Source organism: Paramisgurnus dabryanus, chromosome 2, assembly GCF_030506205.2.
Source record: "Paramisgurnus dabryanus chromosome 2, PD_genome_1.1, whole genome shotgun sequence".
NCBI classification, from domain to species: Eukaryota; Metazoa; Chordata; class Actinopteri; order Cypriniformes; family Cobitidae; genus Paramisgurnus; species Paramisgurnus dabryanus.
Window position 1 is genome coordinate 55,586,486 of NC_133338.1, and position 15,673 is coordinate 55,602,158.

At 37.6% G+C, this 15,673-nt stretch overlaps 2 protein-coding genes across 2 annotated transcripts in view; both read left to right on the forward strand.

The window, feature by feature from the left end:
* The first annotated feature begins 243 nt into the window (after window positions 1-243).
* LOC135743922 (macrophage mannose receptor 1-like) overlaps window positions 244-15,673 on the forward strand; it is an 83,159-nt gene continuing 67,729 nt past the window's right edge. The window contains exons 1-6 of the mRNA XM_065261826.1: window positions 244-411; window positions 1,539-1,940; window positions 2,618-2,791; window positions 2,962-3,117; window positions 3,200-3,313; window positions 6,405-6,545. Of these exons, the coding sequence (XP_065117898.1) occupies window positions 339-411; window positions 1,539-1,940; window positions 2,618-2,791; window positions 2,962-3,117; window positions 3,200-3,313; window positions 6,405-6,545 (1,060 nt within the window). The 5' untranslated portion in view covers window positions 244-338. The remainder of the gene's footprint in view (window positions 412-1,538; window positions 1,941-2,617; window positions 2,792-2,961; window positions 3,118-3,199; window positions 3,314-6,404; window positions 6,546-15,673) is intronic.
* Window positions 6,552-12,018, forward strand: LOC135743929 (uncharacterized). Its single transcript, XM_065261840.1, has 3 exons — window positions 6,552-8,926; window positions 9,741-10,499; window positions 10,621-12,018. Exons 2-3 carry the CDS (start codon window positions 10,488-10,490, stop codon window positions 11,224-11,226), a joined length of 618 nt encoding a protein of 205 aa, XP_065117912.1. The 5' UTR covers window positions 6,552-8,926; window positions 9,741-10,487; the 3' UTR covers window positions 11,227-12,018.

The window sequence follows — 15,673 nt, forward strand, 5'->3', positions numbered from 1 at the left end:
GGTACCAAATATACTGATGTGTGAATGATATATTACTGATGAAATGCATAACAATGATGTGTTTGTGAACAGCACATTTTTGTATTTACTTTTGTGTCACTGAATCATCTCATGTTTGGAGAAACCAGTGAAGGCCTTTAAATGTGTATATATTGCATAACACAAGGAAAAAGGGAAAACTCACTAAGATGTTAAAATGAGGAAGGAACTTTGGACATACTTGTAAACCAGAACCCCTTTACCACATGACAGGATAAAAACTTTAACAAGAGTGTATATGAGTGTCTCACTCCTCGAACACAAACTGGATTTCTTGAAGTGGGGATCACAAGTCAGATATGAAGATGTTTTGTAGTCAACTGTTTGTTTTGATTTGTTTGTATGCTGCAGTACAGCCGTCCAGTCAAACAGGTACATTGGTTTATTTTCAACATTTATTTTGTATGTTATAATTACTGGGAGATATTATCAATGTATTAGACAAAGAAGATATTTAATATATTTAATATCTTTTTTTTTACGTTTAATTACAGTAACATAAAAAAATGACATCTGTCTATGTATCTGTCTCATGGGATTTCAACCACGGGCCACAGGGGGTCCGCGATTAAACCAGTTAGAATCAGTGCGACATGTTGTCTCATCTATATTTCTGAACTTGGACTATTGCTAAAGCGCTAATTCGACAGGCAAAATGACACCACACTGTGTCTGCATTTTAAACTGTGACAACGCAATTAAATATCAATGAAACGCGCGCCGTGATGGTGCCTGGTGCACTATTCAAAGTCAGATTGAAATCCGGTGTCCAGACTAGCGCCTCTCAAAAAGTTGTCCCAATGCGATGCTGTGGACTTGTTGCATGTTATTCTCTTGAGTCTAATATGATGCTCTGCAGAAAATAAACTGGCATAACTCAAACTCGTGACAACGATGATCCAAGAGAAAGGCAATGGACCTCAGATTATAGCACAACCTCTATCCTCACCAGAATAGACAGTCTTTGTGCCATTCACCATGATCAGTCATCTTTATAAACTGAAAGCCCAGGTTCAGGTAAATGTGTCATTGGATAATTGTACCACAGCAGCATAATAGTGCTAATGTATTGTCTTAACATAGTATGGCTGTGTGACAACATGGTTTGTTTATATTTATAAAACAGTTCCAGTCCTTTATTCTGATTGATCATCAGTTGTACTTTACTAATACGAAAAAGCAGCTTCTTGTACCTTACTGGTTACTTAAATATCTCTATTTTACACATTTAGTATCAGGGGGTCCCTGCTCCATGCCACTCTCATCTAAGGGTCCCTGCCACGAAAAACGTTAAAGACCCCTGGCCTACCTAGATGTGGTGTTAGAGGTTGAGCATAATTCTCAACCAAATAGAGTAAATATAAATAATACAGATGCTTTATGAGTTCTGCATGTCAGTGGCACTCCAGGTTTAACTGAATGACTTGAGTCTTAAACAAACATAGTAGTCGGTGTAATATTAAATATCATTGACTTGTCTTATATTTATTTTTCTTTAGACTCCAGCTCTTTTCTCATCTACAATGAGGATCACAACAGATGTGTGAATGTCATTAATGCCAGTGTTGTACAGACGGCACCGTGTGATGTATCTTCTGACGCTCAGCGTTTCCGATGGGTTTCTTCTTCAAGAATTATCAGCGTCTCTCTTAAACTCTGTTTGGGGGCTCAAAGCGTTAAAGACTTTGAGAAAGTGATCCTTCTGCCCTGTAAAGAGCTCAGTCCTCTACAGACCTGGGAATGTAAGAATGAGACCTTGTTTGGCTTAAAGGGTCAACCGTTACATCTGAACTACGGCAATAATGAAGAGACAAATGTGGTGCTGTTTAAGGGAAATGGATCTTGGAGTCGCTGGCAGATTTATGGGACTACAGACCATCTGTGTTCTCATGGATATCAAGGTACATCCTCAATATTAAGTAATGCATGCAACCTTTGGATAGCAACTGAAAACTGAGTAAACGCAAAAACAATAAAAATGTTATCATTTAATTTCCATAATATTTTACTGTGAGACTGTTAACATTGGTTTAGCTTATCTTAATGTTTTGTAATTCTGTTTATAGCTTTTATTGTAATAGTCCTTCTACAATCTTAAAGACGTCACTGTTTTAATTTTTGTTTTAATTTCTCTTTGCTTTTTACCCGACTGCTCATGGTATTATTTCAAAATTATTTATGTAATGTTAAAGTCCAGCTATTATATCTTTTTATATAAGAGTCATTTTCATGTAAGATTAAAAGGCATGTCGAGTTTAATATGATGTTTTATTTTTTTTCATATTACTTGACGATATGTTTGGTAGCCAATGATAAGGTACATACCATTTTATTAGATTATAATCTATTTTTGAGGACAAAACCACATTTGCAATAATTATATGCTAAATATATATTATATTTTCATGAGGTTCATTTAAAGTAATACAACTTTTAGGTATATATTTAGCATTGTTGATTGCCCTTCTGCCCACATCAGAAAAAAAAACTTCTGATCTAGTTTTTTGTTACAACCCCTCATTCATTTGTTTACTACATCGATATTTTTCTCACTTTCCTCTAATTTTGTGTCATGTAGAGATTTATACTCTGGATGGGAATTCATTTGGAAAGCCATGTCAGTTTCCCTTTAAGTTTAAGGACAAGTGGTACGCTGAGTGCATCAGGGAGGGAAGATCAGACGGCAAACTGTGGTGTTCAACTGAGACAGATTATGATTCGGACAAGAAGTGGGGCCTCTGTCCAACCAAACGTGAGACCATAAAGAAAAAAAAAAAATATATATATATATATATATATATATGGAAACAAGTTCATATATGTATATAAAAATATATAAATATATACACACTACAATACACGCATTTTTTTTTAAAAGCACATGAAGCTGACTATAATTTAGATTATTGTTTGACTCAATAGGCATCTCAGGATGGGACAGTGATCCAGTAACTGGTGTATTATATCAGAGAAACACACAATCAGCACTGACCTGGTATCAAGCTCGAGCCAGCTGCCAACAACAAGATGCAGATCTTCTCAGTATATCAGAACTACATGAACAGTCTTATATATCAGGTACACAGATCCCACTATTATCCTAAACTAAAATGATTTCATCCACTACACAAAACAGCATTTCATGAACTTTATATTTCAGGCTTGACAGATCTCTTGGGTTCAGCTTTATGGATCGGACTCAACAGTCTTGACTTTGAGAGTGGATGGCAGTGGAGTAATGGAAACCCATTCAGATATCTCAACTGGGCTCCAGGTAACAAACATTCATGACACAGCAAAATCCCCAGTGTTAAATTAAAGGGAAAGTTTACTCAAAAATGAAAATTCTGTCATCAATTTTACACTCTCGTGTTACAAATTTATTTGTACTGATGAACAGGAAGGAAGATATTTTGAGTAATATTTATAACCAAACCGTTTGTGAGCCCCATTCACTCCTATAGTAGGAAAAGAGAATACAATGAAAGTGAATGGGGCTTACGAATGGTTTGATTATGAAGATTAGTCAAAATATCTTCCTTCATGTTCATCAGAACAAAAACATTTAAACAAGTTTATAACAATATGACAGTGAAAAATGATGACAGAATTTTCATTTAGGGCAAACTATCCCTTTAACAATGCTCAGTATTTATATAGGTCCACACTGGAGCAGTCTGTGCAACATGTCTCGCTATCTCTGTTTGAAACCTAAAACTGCATTCTACATCTTACTTGTAAAGTTATTACCATAGGATTAGATGTTGTCTTTAAATAAAACAAAGTCACTATTATGGTGATCAGTGCTTGTTTCAGTTGGACACTTGACTCTTGGTTTTTAACTTTTTTCTGGCTATAACTTTGTGTGTTTAAAACATGTTTGTTGTGGCAAAAATTCTATTGTGGTGGTAAGGATATAATGTTAAACATAATCATCTAAAAAACTGATTTATTATTTTAGTACTTGCTTAATCACCAGAAGTATTTTTTCTGTCAATAATATGATACTAAAGTATGCGATCTGTCACTCTCACATCAGTTTGTCATTCTGAATAATTTTAAAACACTGACAATTAAAAATTAACCATTGTCTAATATAGACACACAAACATTACGAATCAGAATATGGATCTCAACAATGGTGACAATAAAATAAAAAGCTTTATGCTGCAATGCATGCTGGGCAGTGGCGTGCCGTGGGGTTTCAGTCAGGGCCTTCAGTAAGCATGTAAACCACATACATACTCATCTGTTAAAGCTAACGCACCCATATGCAAATAATGTGCATATTCGGCCGCACATACAGGCACTCAGCAACATGACAGCTGATCAACAATTAGCCTAAAACAGTATGCTAGGTAAGGGTGGGTTGAACTCAGAATAAATTTCACTGCATGTATCATGTAATCCCCCTATGCACACTGTGTGTGTGCATAGTGTCACATCCACATGCTACAGGCTACTATTAGTGCAACACGAACCAGTCAATAACATTGTGCATAAGCCCTTAATAATACTTATTATCAGATACAAACCACAATCTGCATGATACAATACTCTACAAGTAGTAAAGCACTCACCCGTCACTTTTCAGTCACATACCCAAGGACATGAGAGCTGCGCTGTGTTACTGAAGTCAGTCATCTCATCCACCATAACTGCCACAAAATTAGTTTGTTTAATTTCTTCTTTGATGTGATCATTTAACACTGTTCTGACACTGCATTTATTATATCGTTTTGATTTTTTCCTGACGGTCCTGTAAAAACTGTGGCCGTGGAAAGATGATGTCGCAAGTCAGCATCATGCTCCGCTATAGCGTTAACAATTCCAAGTAATTACCCCTGTTCAGCGAACCTTCATCGTGTCCCCTGATAATTCTCGCCGTCCCAAAAAGAGAACACAGTCACTCACTAAGACGCTTCAGAATGTCCCGGTTCTTTCTGACCCTCTCATTGTGGACGCTGATCTCCCGTTTTATCTACTCGTTAAGTTGCAAATCCACAGGACGTTCACCAAAAGTTTTTAAATGCATGATTGACATTATTATGGCGCTCGGAGCCTTGGTGTTTAAGAGCTGCCTGTGTGAAGCTGTTCAGACTGTCAAAGCCAGAATCATTCCATGTCCCTTTACTCGTATTAAAAAGTAAACACGGCCAACAAAATAACTTCTTGTGCTGGGGCAACAAGATCGCGTGTATCTGCAACAGCGGATGTCATTTTCTTTAATAATAACTGAATTTCGCGCTCACGTTGGAAATTGACGACAGACGTCAGGGGTAGCGCTGGGCACGTCGCTAGACCCAGAGGATGTGCTGTCAATAAACGTCAAAATTTGATTGGTTGTTGTTTCTGTCACTAATGATTGTAACAAACCAGATGTGTTGTCCTTCAACACAAGCCTTGCAGTATCTGTAGAGCTGGCCCCAGCTGAATAAGCTGATTTTTATGTGAATTTTTGAGGGTACTCCGGTTCAACCTCAACAAAACTAACAAATTTTGCGGACATTACACCAATGAGAAAAAAATAAATAGCATACTAAAGAAAAACATTTAACACTTTTAAAAAATATATATTTTTAATTTTTTATAGGGCCAGCAGAGAAGGCCCTGCTGGTCCTGACGGCCCACCACTGATGCTGGGTATCAACAAGTAATAAATCTTATCCAGAGCTCCCAGAATGCACTGCGCCACAACACAAAAAAAAAACCATTAAAATCTTGACATATTTTCTTTGTCCCAATTGTTGTGGTTCATACTTTGTCTTGGTCCTTGTGTGTTTAAATTACACCATGGATAATTTTGAGTACTGTATACATTGTTTCAAAATCTTCAGAATGACAAACTGAGAGTGCTGGATCTCATACTGTAGTTTCACATTACTGAGATAGAAAGATACTAGTGAGCAAACACTTTCTAGATCATAATGTTTGACATTATGTATCAACCACCATAATAGAATTGCAACGTGGTCTCTTCTTCGCATAACAAATATGTTTTAAACACACAAAGTCATAGCAGCCAGAAAACAAGCCAACAACAAGCAAAAAATAAAGAGTCAAACTAAAACAAACACTAATCATAATAGTGACTTTACATAAAATAAAGCCAATATCCAAACCTAAAATTATAATAAATAACTCTACAAGTAAGATGTAAAGTGCAATTTTAGGTTTCAAAAAGAAAAGGTGATAGAGAGGAAAGTCAATATTTTAATACTGCGACTGAGCATTGTTAATTTAACACTTGAGATTTTGCTGAAAGAAAACACAGAAAACTTTACACATGATCCAGTTGAAAAGCAGTTCAATGGTTTAGATGTAAATGTTTTTATTGTTTGAATGTCATCTTTATATTCCTGTAGGTAATCCCTCTCTGGAGCCGGGCCTTAACTGTGCTGCATTAAACGCTGGTAAAGCATCCAAGTGGGAAAGTTTGGAATGCATTAAGAAGTTAGGTTACATTTGCCGCAAGGGAAATTCAACAGATATCACACCTTCAACAGGTACATAGATTGACCTTTTGTGGATGCATGGTTCCATAAAGAACCTTTAACCCCCAACACCTTTGTAAAGGTACATCTTTACTTAAAGAGTGCATATAAGTACCTCACAGCTACATAACGGTTCCAAATGAATACATAAATTGATTAAAGACCTTAAAGAGCTTTTGAACTTATTTTACTGAGTGGTATTATATTTTATATGTACAGATATAATTAACTGATTGTATGTCTAGATATTATTCATTAATATAACAATGTACATTATGAAGTGCACTTGCACCAGCTGATTAACTCTTTCTCCGCCATTGACCAGTTTTCTCATCAATTAAGAGAAAATATTTGCATGAAAAACTGTGTTCCTGATGTTTAATATCTCTTTAAAAAGGTTTATGTCTTTTAAAAGTAATGTAAATAAACACTTAACAGTCTTTACTGTATGAATTAAATATACATGTATTCGTATGAAGTATAACAGTTCCTAAGTCAAGAGCAGAGAGTGATTTTATTGATAGATGAATTAGGATACTGCGGCTTTAAGACGTGAGAGAGATCACTCTGTTCAAGTGTACCGCTGATGACAGGCAAGGGGCAATGAACCTGTCAATTTTATTGTTTATACTGTTGTCTGAGGCCTACGTATGATGTTTGCATGGTTTTTACAATCAAAAACATCAAAAGCAATAAGTAATACGCTATTTTGTAACTTGGTTCTGATGCTGTCTGGAGAAGAGCTTTGTTTGAAGGGGCGGGCAGCATTGAAGACCTGGACGTAAACGCCCACTGCTATGATTGGATAGCTTCATTCCCCGCCATAACATGTGGGGAAATGTTTTTAAAAAACATTAATTTGTAAAAATAGCAGCCGAACACATATATATGTTTGAGCCATAAAAAGATTCTGGGTGCTAAAGATGATACACATAAATGACAATAGGGTGAATTCAGGTAGAGTGGGACATCAGGTTGAGTGGGACACTTAGGGCCCTATTTTAACGATCTAAGCGCATCGTCTAAAGCGCACAGCGCAACGTCTAAATGGGCGTGTCCGAATCCACTTTTGCTAATTTAACGACGGGAAAAATGGTTTTTGCGCCGAACGCATGGTCGGAAAAGGTAGGTCCTATTGTAATGGGATTATTTTGGGCGTAACGTGCAGTAAACCAATGAGAGACTCAGCTCTCATCCCCTTTAAAAGCAAGTTGCGCTGGCGTTGTGTCTAATCCCTATTTAGATGACGGACTTTTTAAACTGAAAAACTAAGCGGAGGAAGAAGATCCCCAGTTTAAGATTAATGTTAAATAATTGTTTTTTTTTTCACTTGTATTGAAATTGTTATTTTTTTATTAAAACCTTTAAAACCCGTTTTCTTTTAGTCATGGAAGTAAAAAGCAGGCTTGTAATTGCTTTAAATGTATGGCTATCCAATATCATCAAAAAATAATTTACAAGTATGTAAGATAAGGTTTGTACTCTAAAAATACTTTATTTGTAACAAACAAGAGATAAAGAATTTACAAACGGCTCTCCTCACGTTTCAGCACTTTGGACAGCGTTTTTTTTAGCAAAGAGTTTTTTTAAGCATTACTTAAAAATGTTTCTCATCTCACCATATCCACAGGTACAGAGTCATCATATACAATAAATCCGTGAGGTAGCATTAAAAAAACATTTAAAAACAGACGCATTTGTTTAAAGCAAAGCATTTATTTACTTACCAGGCTGCAGGTGAAGCAGCTCTTTGCGCCTTCTAACGTCTCATAATTAGTCCTCATTTATGTCCAAGAGATTCAATAATAATCTTTTACATTCAATCCTTTAATCTTTCATATTTAAAAGCATTTTTGTGCTGCTGCGCATTATGTACCTTGTGATAAGCAAACCCGCGTTGTCCTCCCGTGTATAGGCGCATTTTACTAATGCACTCTTTAAATAACATAAAACACATTGCGCCATTGACTTTAGACTTTAGACCAGGTTTTTGTTGGTCAATGGCGTAGTCTATTTTAGTTGCCTCAAAATAGCAACGCGCCAACAATGCGCATGAACCCACCTCGTTTTCAGACCAGAACGCCCATGGGCGCAAAAGGGGGCGCAAATGCATTTGTTATTTAAACAACGCGGCGCTAAACGTGAAAATTAGGGTGGAAACTAGCGCTAGACACTTGCGTTGCGCATTGCGCTGCATTGCGCCGGGTGTAAGATAGAGCCCTTAAGCTTTCGGGTACTGTAAGGGGTTAATTTTGTAAGCCAATCACAACATTTGTTACTATGTTGTAGCTGAATGTCTATTGAATATGAAATAAAGGTTGTGATTGGTGTGACATGGTTATTATTTTTCAAATTGCTTCACTCCTGGGACCTCACTGTAAGTCATCCGGCAAGTGTAAATCTATTTTAGAATAATAAAGTTGATAATTCTGTCACTTATGATATAACAATAAAACTTTTGCTTACATATAGATTTATGCTGTCTGTGTATTAGAAATTAATAACAATGAGCATCTAACTGTATAAAATATTTGTGAAAATTAGATTCACAGCACTGTCCCACTCAACCTGACAGTGTTAGGATGAGTGGGACAGTGCATTTCAGGTTGAGTGGGACAGTTTTAGGGCTAATGCTAGCACACAGTGCAGCCATTTCATGAACAAATTTTAAAGTTATAAGTAATAGTAATGTGTCTGAATATAACATTTTTATAAATTTATATTTTTCAATATACACAAGATGGCACCCTTACAGAGAGGGGAAGTACAGAGAGAGAGAGAGAGAGAGAGAGAGAGAGGAAAGTAGAGACAGGGCAATACATAAAAGGAAAAGACAGCAAAATAGGAAAGGAAGAAAACTAAACCAGTGGCTAAATAGCAGGGGCTATTGAAGAATATGAGCAGGGGGTGAATGAAGGACACAAACCAAAATTAAGGTTTTTATCCAGGGCATGGAACATCCCAAAATCAACACTGCAAAGGCGAGTGAAAGGGCTGGTGAGTGGCTACCGCCATGCTTCAGGGAAGAGCCCCCTGCTTTCAGCTCATGCTGAGAGTGAATTGGCTAGGCTTGTTAAAATGTTAGCTGAAAGGGGGTTCCCCCTGGAACGCAGTGATATACGGCGTATTGCGTTCCAGTACGCCAAAATGAATGACATCCCTGTTTTTTCTGCGGAAAAGCAAAAAGCTGGTCACTACTGGTTTGAGGGGTTCATGAAAAGGAATCCAAACCTGAGCCTCCGCAAGCCAGAATCACTCTCAGCTGCAAGGGCCTCTGGGATGAATCTCACAGTAGTTGAGCAATGGTTTCAGACGTACACATCACTCCTCCATTGCCTACACATCCAGGACATGCCATCTCACCTGTGGAACTGTGATGAATCCGGACTGCAGGACCATTTCATCTCAAAAAAGGTTGTTGGGGTGACTGGCAAGTCCTGCTTCCAGGTAACCTCAGGGGAGAAAGGAGAAACGACAACAGTCCTAGCTGGTTTCAATGCGGTTGGGACTTACACCCCCACAATGGTAAGTTTTAAGGGAAAGAGGCTGAGGGCAGAGTGGCTGGAGAAACGACCAGAAAATGCAATTATCCGCGTGTCAGACAATGGCTGGATAAACTCCCAGCTGTTTCTGGAGTGGGCCAGCGGTTTGTCCAGCAGCTGCCTAAGGAGGATCCAAGACCCCATGTCCTGCTCTTAGATGGCCACTACAGCCATGTCTTCAATCTCGAATTCTTGGAGCTCATGAAGAAAAATAATTTCCATGTAGTGAGCTATCCTCCCCATACCACCCACGCCCTCCAGCCAGCAGATAGATCGCTGTTTCGAAGTCTGAAACACCACTGGCAGGAACTGCGACGCAAGTGAACAAGGAAGACAGGTGGGAAGAAGCTTCCAAAACAGCTCTTTTTTTATATGTTCAGCCCTGCGTGGAAGAAGGCTGCCACTGTTGAGAATGCCCAAGCAGGTTTGACTCTCTTATTAATAATTAATTGTCTTGAATTATTTGTATTAAAAGATTATCAGTAAGTGGATCATTGTTTTTACTGTTTTATTTACTTTGCATTATAAATATTACTCTTCTACAGGTTTCCGAGCCTCAGGGATGTTTCCTGTTTCCAATGGAAGTCATTCCAACTGACCTTTTTTTGCCAAGCCAAACCACTGAAAGGGTGATTGAGGAAACATCAGAAACCCTTCTGTTGTCAGAGGAGGACATTTATTTTGGGGTGGAAGAAGTGGTGGTAACCAGCCAGCCTGATGAGAATGCACATACCTCTGCCCTCACAACTGGGCCAGCCCCACATGCCTCCACCCTCACAACTAGGCCAGCCCCCCATGCCTCCACCCTCAAAACTAGGCCAGCCTCCCATGCCTCCGACTTCACAACTAGGCCAGCCCCCCATGCCTCCACCCTCACAACTAGGCCAGCCACCCATGCCTCCACCCTCACAACTAGGCCAGCCCCACATGCCTCCACCCTCACAACTAGGCCAGCCCCCCATGCCTTCACCTTCACAACTGGGCCAGCACCTCATGCCTCCACCCTCACAACTGGGCCACCCTCTCTACCCAGCACTTCAACAGCTGAGCAGGCTTCCATTGTAAGGTTCTCAGACCTAATTGAAGTACCTACAACATTTTGTCATTTAGCAGAAGCTTTTTTACAAGAGAGAGGGGAAAGAAGAGGATGATGGCGAGGCCACCCAGCTACCACCTAACAAGCCAGGAACACTTAAAATTTATCCAGGCGAAAGCAGAAAAAAAGAAAACAAAAACAACCAAAAAGCTGCTGTTCCTCCCCTGCAAACAGTTCAGGGAAGTGACCCCTGTACTGGTTGCAAGGGCGTTTATGGGGATGCAACGACCCAAAGGCCAATGATGAAATGGGTGGCTTGCTGCCACTGCCAACGGTGGTATCATGAGTCCTGTGGAGAGCTCAACGGACTTATGGATGACGATGACTTCATCTGTCTTGAATGTGTTCACTGAAGTTGTTAAAAGGTTCTAAAAAGATGTTCCAAATGTTCCAAAAGGAAAAGGAAAGTTCCATTTATTGAATGTAGAGTGAAGTTTACAATGTTACAATTTTTGCATTAGTTCCAGAAATGCATTTTTTAAAAATCCTTCCAAGTATTCATTAGTTGAAGGTCTCCGTTGTTGTATTTTGTGGTTCATAATGCGCCACACATTTTTAATGCATGTATTATGGTTTTATTTACATTTTACACAATGTCCAAACTTCATTGGAATTGTATTTCTCATGTGTTCATTTTAACCATAAAATAGTGTCCCACTTTTCCTAACAAAGTGTCCCACTCAACCTGATTGCTTCCAGTTTGCTGAAGAGGGTGTCAGATGATGTTTAAAGATGAACTGTTTGTTAATAAATTCATAAATTGAAAAAAATTAAGCATAGTGGCCTTTATTACAATCTATTTAAACAAAACACATACAATTTTAATACATTCTAACTGATTTAGGTTGTTTAAAATGCAATTTACCAAAAAGTGTCCCACTTTACCTGACTTCACCCTACGTATAGTAAAGTAGAAACAAAACTTTAAACTCAATGTGACTAAATTACCATATACAACACAAGCGCTCATCAGAATCTAATCTACGCCTTGTAAGTCCTTCCTTACCAGCACCAAACCAGCATTAGCACCAGCTAAACCAGCATTAGCACCAGCATCCCATGCAGGTCATACCAGCATACGTTGTGTTTTGGTGCTGGTATACTGGTGACCACCAGCTAAACAGGCATCAAACCAGCATAGATCAGCATAATTCCCATGCTGGTTTGATGCTGTTTTTTCAGCAGGGTTGTGCTTTTTAAGCACCGACTTGTGGCTTCTTTACAAATGAATCTGTGGTACACAAAGTAAACAAACACTCCCCACGCGAGATGAAACTTCTTCAAAAAACCAACTTTAACCACGCATTCCTAATAGTATGTTCCGAGTCTCCGTTATACAGCGGCTGTGTTCTTCCCTTAGACGGAACACTCTGTTGGGTAACGTACTCATAACAGATCACCACGTCAAAATAAAAGTCTTTCAGGAAAAAATTTTTTAAAAGTCATTTTGGTTACATTTGGCAATCTTTAAAGACATGTTTACAGACACTTCATGGTTTGCTATACCCCTGGCTGACACATGTGTCATGTGAAGCTGTGGGCAGGGCTACAAAAGTGGTTGTTGTCTTTGGGTTTGAAGAGCTGTTTCAATTCTACTCTGACGTCATATTTCGGCACATTCATGAATCAACCATTTTAGTAGCACAGACGTTTTCAGTTTTGAAACTTGCAGAGTGTTCATTTGAGTATGATGACCTCTTATATAACAAATCATCAAGTTAAAATTGATTGTTTGATTCACCACTCCTTTAAAACGCATACACATTATAAACTTTCGACATGAGGATGCAATTGTCCACGATACATCTGTGTTTTATACGCCGTTTTTAATGGGGATGTGAAAACGCTTTGCGCTGTTGACTGGAGCACGCGCTCATAGAAAATACACATATCTCTGTAAAGGCAGAGAGAGAAATCCAAATCTGCACATCGCTCATGAACAATGGGTTGTAAAAATGCTCGCACTACGTAAAAAAATGGTCTCTAATTGCAGATGCATTCAGGATCCCTATGATGACAAAAGTAAACAGAAAGATCAGTTCACGAGATCTGCAAATTTAGGATGTACCGATCGAGTTATTTAATGCCATTATCGTCCGATACCATTTGGCAGCCGATCCATCTGAGCATTCCTTATTTTTATGTTAATCTGCACTTACCCAATTTATAAACAATGAAGCAAAAATATTTATTCATTTTACACTCTGTGTATGTTTTGATAATCGTTCTGAATCTGATCTCTAACAAAATTCCTTACAAAAGCAGTTTTTTTAGCTTTTTGCCCAAATATTTATTTTTTAGGAAAAAAAGTCATATTTAAGAGTTTATAAGCAAAGAAAATATATATATATGATTTAAAAAAATCCTTGTTTGTCTGTTTGAAAGCAGAGGGTCTGTTCTTTAATTTAATATATTTGTATATTTATATATTTTTAGAAGAAAATTTTCCTGGAAGGCCAATCAAATCTATTTTATTTATATAGCACATTTAAAAAAAACAAAGGTTTACAAAGTGCTGAACAGAGATAATACAATAAAAGCACTTATAAACATATGTAGATATAAACACATAAAAATGAATACATAAACACCTCAAAGCAATATATGATTACACAGTTTTCATTATGTGTTAAAAGCTAGAGAAAATAAATACGTTTTAAGACGAGATTTAAAAGATTTGAGGGTTGGGGCTGTGATGGAAGCGCAATCCCCCTGGTTTTTAACCTGTTTTTTTTAAACAACCAGCCGAAGTTGCTCACTAGACCGCAATGACGGTAAGGGGGTGTAAACCTGTAGTAAGTTGGAAATGTAAAATGGTGCCAAACCTTTAAATAAACAATAAAATCTTAAAATGTATTCTAAAATGTAAAGGAAGCCAGTGCATCGAGGGCAGGACTGGTGTTATGTGTTCATGCTTGCGAGTTTCTGTTAAAAGATGTGCGGCTGAGTTTTGTACTAACTGTAACAAAAGAGTCACTACAGTCACTGAGACATTATCCACCGTCCTGAGTCACAGAATCCCATTATCTCCAACACTCTGTCTCATTGGCAACTTTTCTAAAATCCATATCCCGCAAAAATACAGGAATCCGTTGCTCGTCTCTCTAGCTGTCGCTAAGAAAGTAGTTCTCCAAAACTGGAAGTCAAAAAAATCTTGCAACATCAATCATTGGATAAATTTAATTTCCGAACACATTTCAATAGAGAAATACAATGCACGCAGATGGAAGCAGATATCAGCCTTTAAAGACATCTGGTCCCCTATTCTATAATTTCTTAACACAAAAACATAGCTACAAGCCATGTACATTACCAGTCACACATCTCCCCCTTCTGTTATGTAAGTTTATTTGTTTTCCTTTTACAGGCACACACTATTTATATTCATGCATAACATGTTTTTCAAACCCTTTTTAAACTGATTTCCCCTTAAATACTCTAACTGTGACTAACGAATGTGAACCTCAAGATTATTCTATTCAACCAGCAATAATAAGTTCTCACTGCAACTATATTGTCCCTCTGTAATTTGTTTGTTATTTTGTTTTATTTATGTTATATGTTACACTTTTATGTGGTGCTTAAATCCCCCTCCCCTTATGTGCACTGTATGTAAGTATTTCTATTTTCTGTATTGTAAAATAATTTACTTTATAAAAAAAGTTTTCCACCGGAGAGGTGGTGGCGGGCAAAAAAAAAACTGTAACAAAAGAGAGGTTTGGTTTACGCAAACATAAAGAGCATTACAGTTATTTAGTCGTGTAGAAATAAAAGCATGAATCACATGTTCAAAGTACTTAGGGGATACATCAGGTTTCATTATGGATAAAAGCCTGAAATGATAAAACAAATTTTAACAACATTATTTATTTGTTTGTATAGTTTAAACCATTGTCTATTTTGATACCCAGATTTGTGACTAAGGGTTTCACATATTATTTCAGATAGCCCCGGGCAAGACATCATTGACCTAAATTGATCCAAACACAATGACCTCGGTTTTATCTTAATTTAAATCATTTGAGGCCATCCAAGCCTTAATATCTTTTAAGCGCTCCAGTAAAGGTGTGAGAGAATTTCTTTCCCCATTTTTAAGGGAAAGATATATTTGAGAGTCATCCGCGTAAAAATGATAGGAGATGCCACATTTATTAATTATGTTTCCTAGGGGAAGGAGATAAATAAAAAAGAAGTGGTCCAGTCATAGAACCCTGTGGAACGCCACAAAGAAGGGGAGCAGTAGATGGACTAAAATCTTCATATTTTATAGAAAAACATCTCCCTACTTAATAGGACTTTAACCACTGCAGGGCAATGTCTCTTATATCAGCACAGTGTTCTAGACGAGAGATTAAAACTGCATGGGTAACTGTATCAAATGCGGCAGTGAGATCTAGGAGGATAAGTATGGCAGAATTTCCAGTATTATTTATTAACAGTACATCATTAAAAAATGTTAGAAATGCTGTTTTGTTACTATGAAAAGCTTTAAAACCAGATTG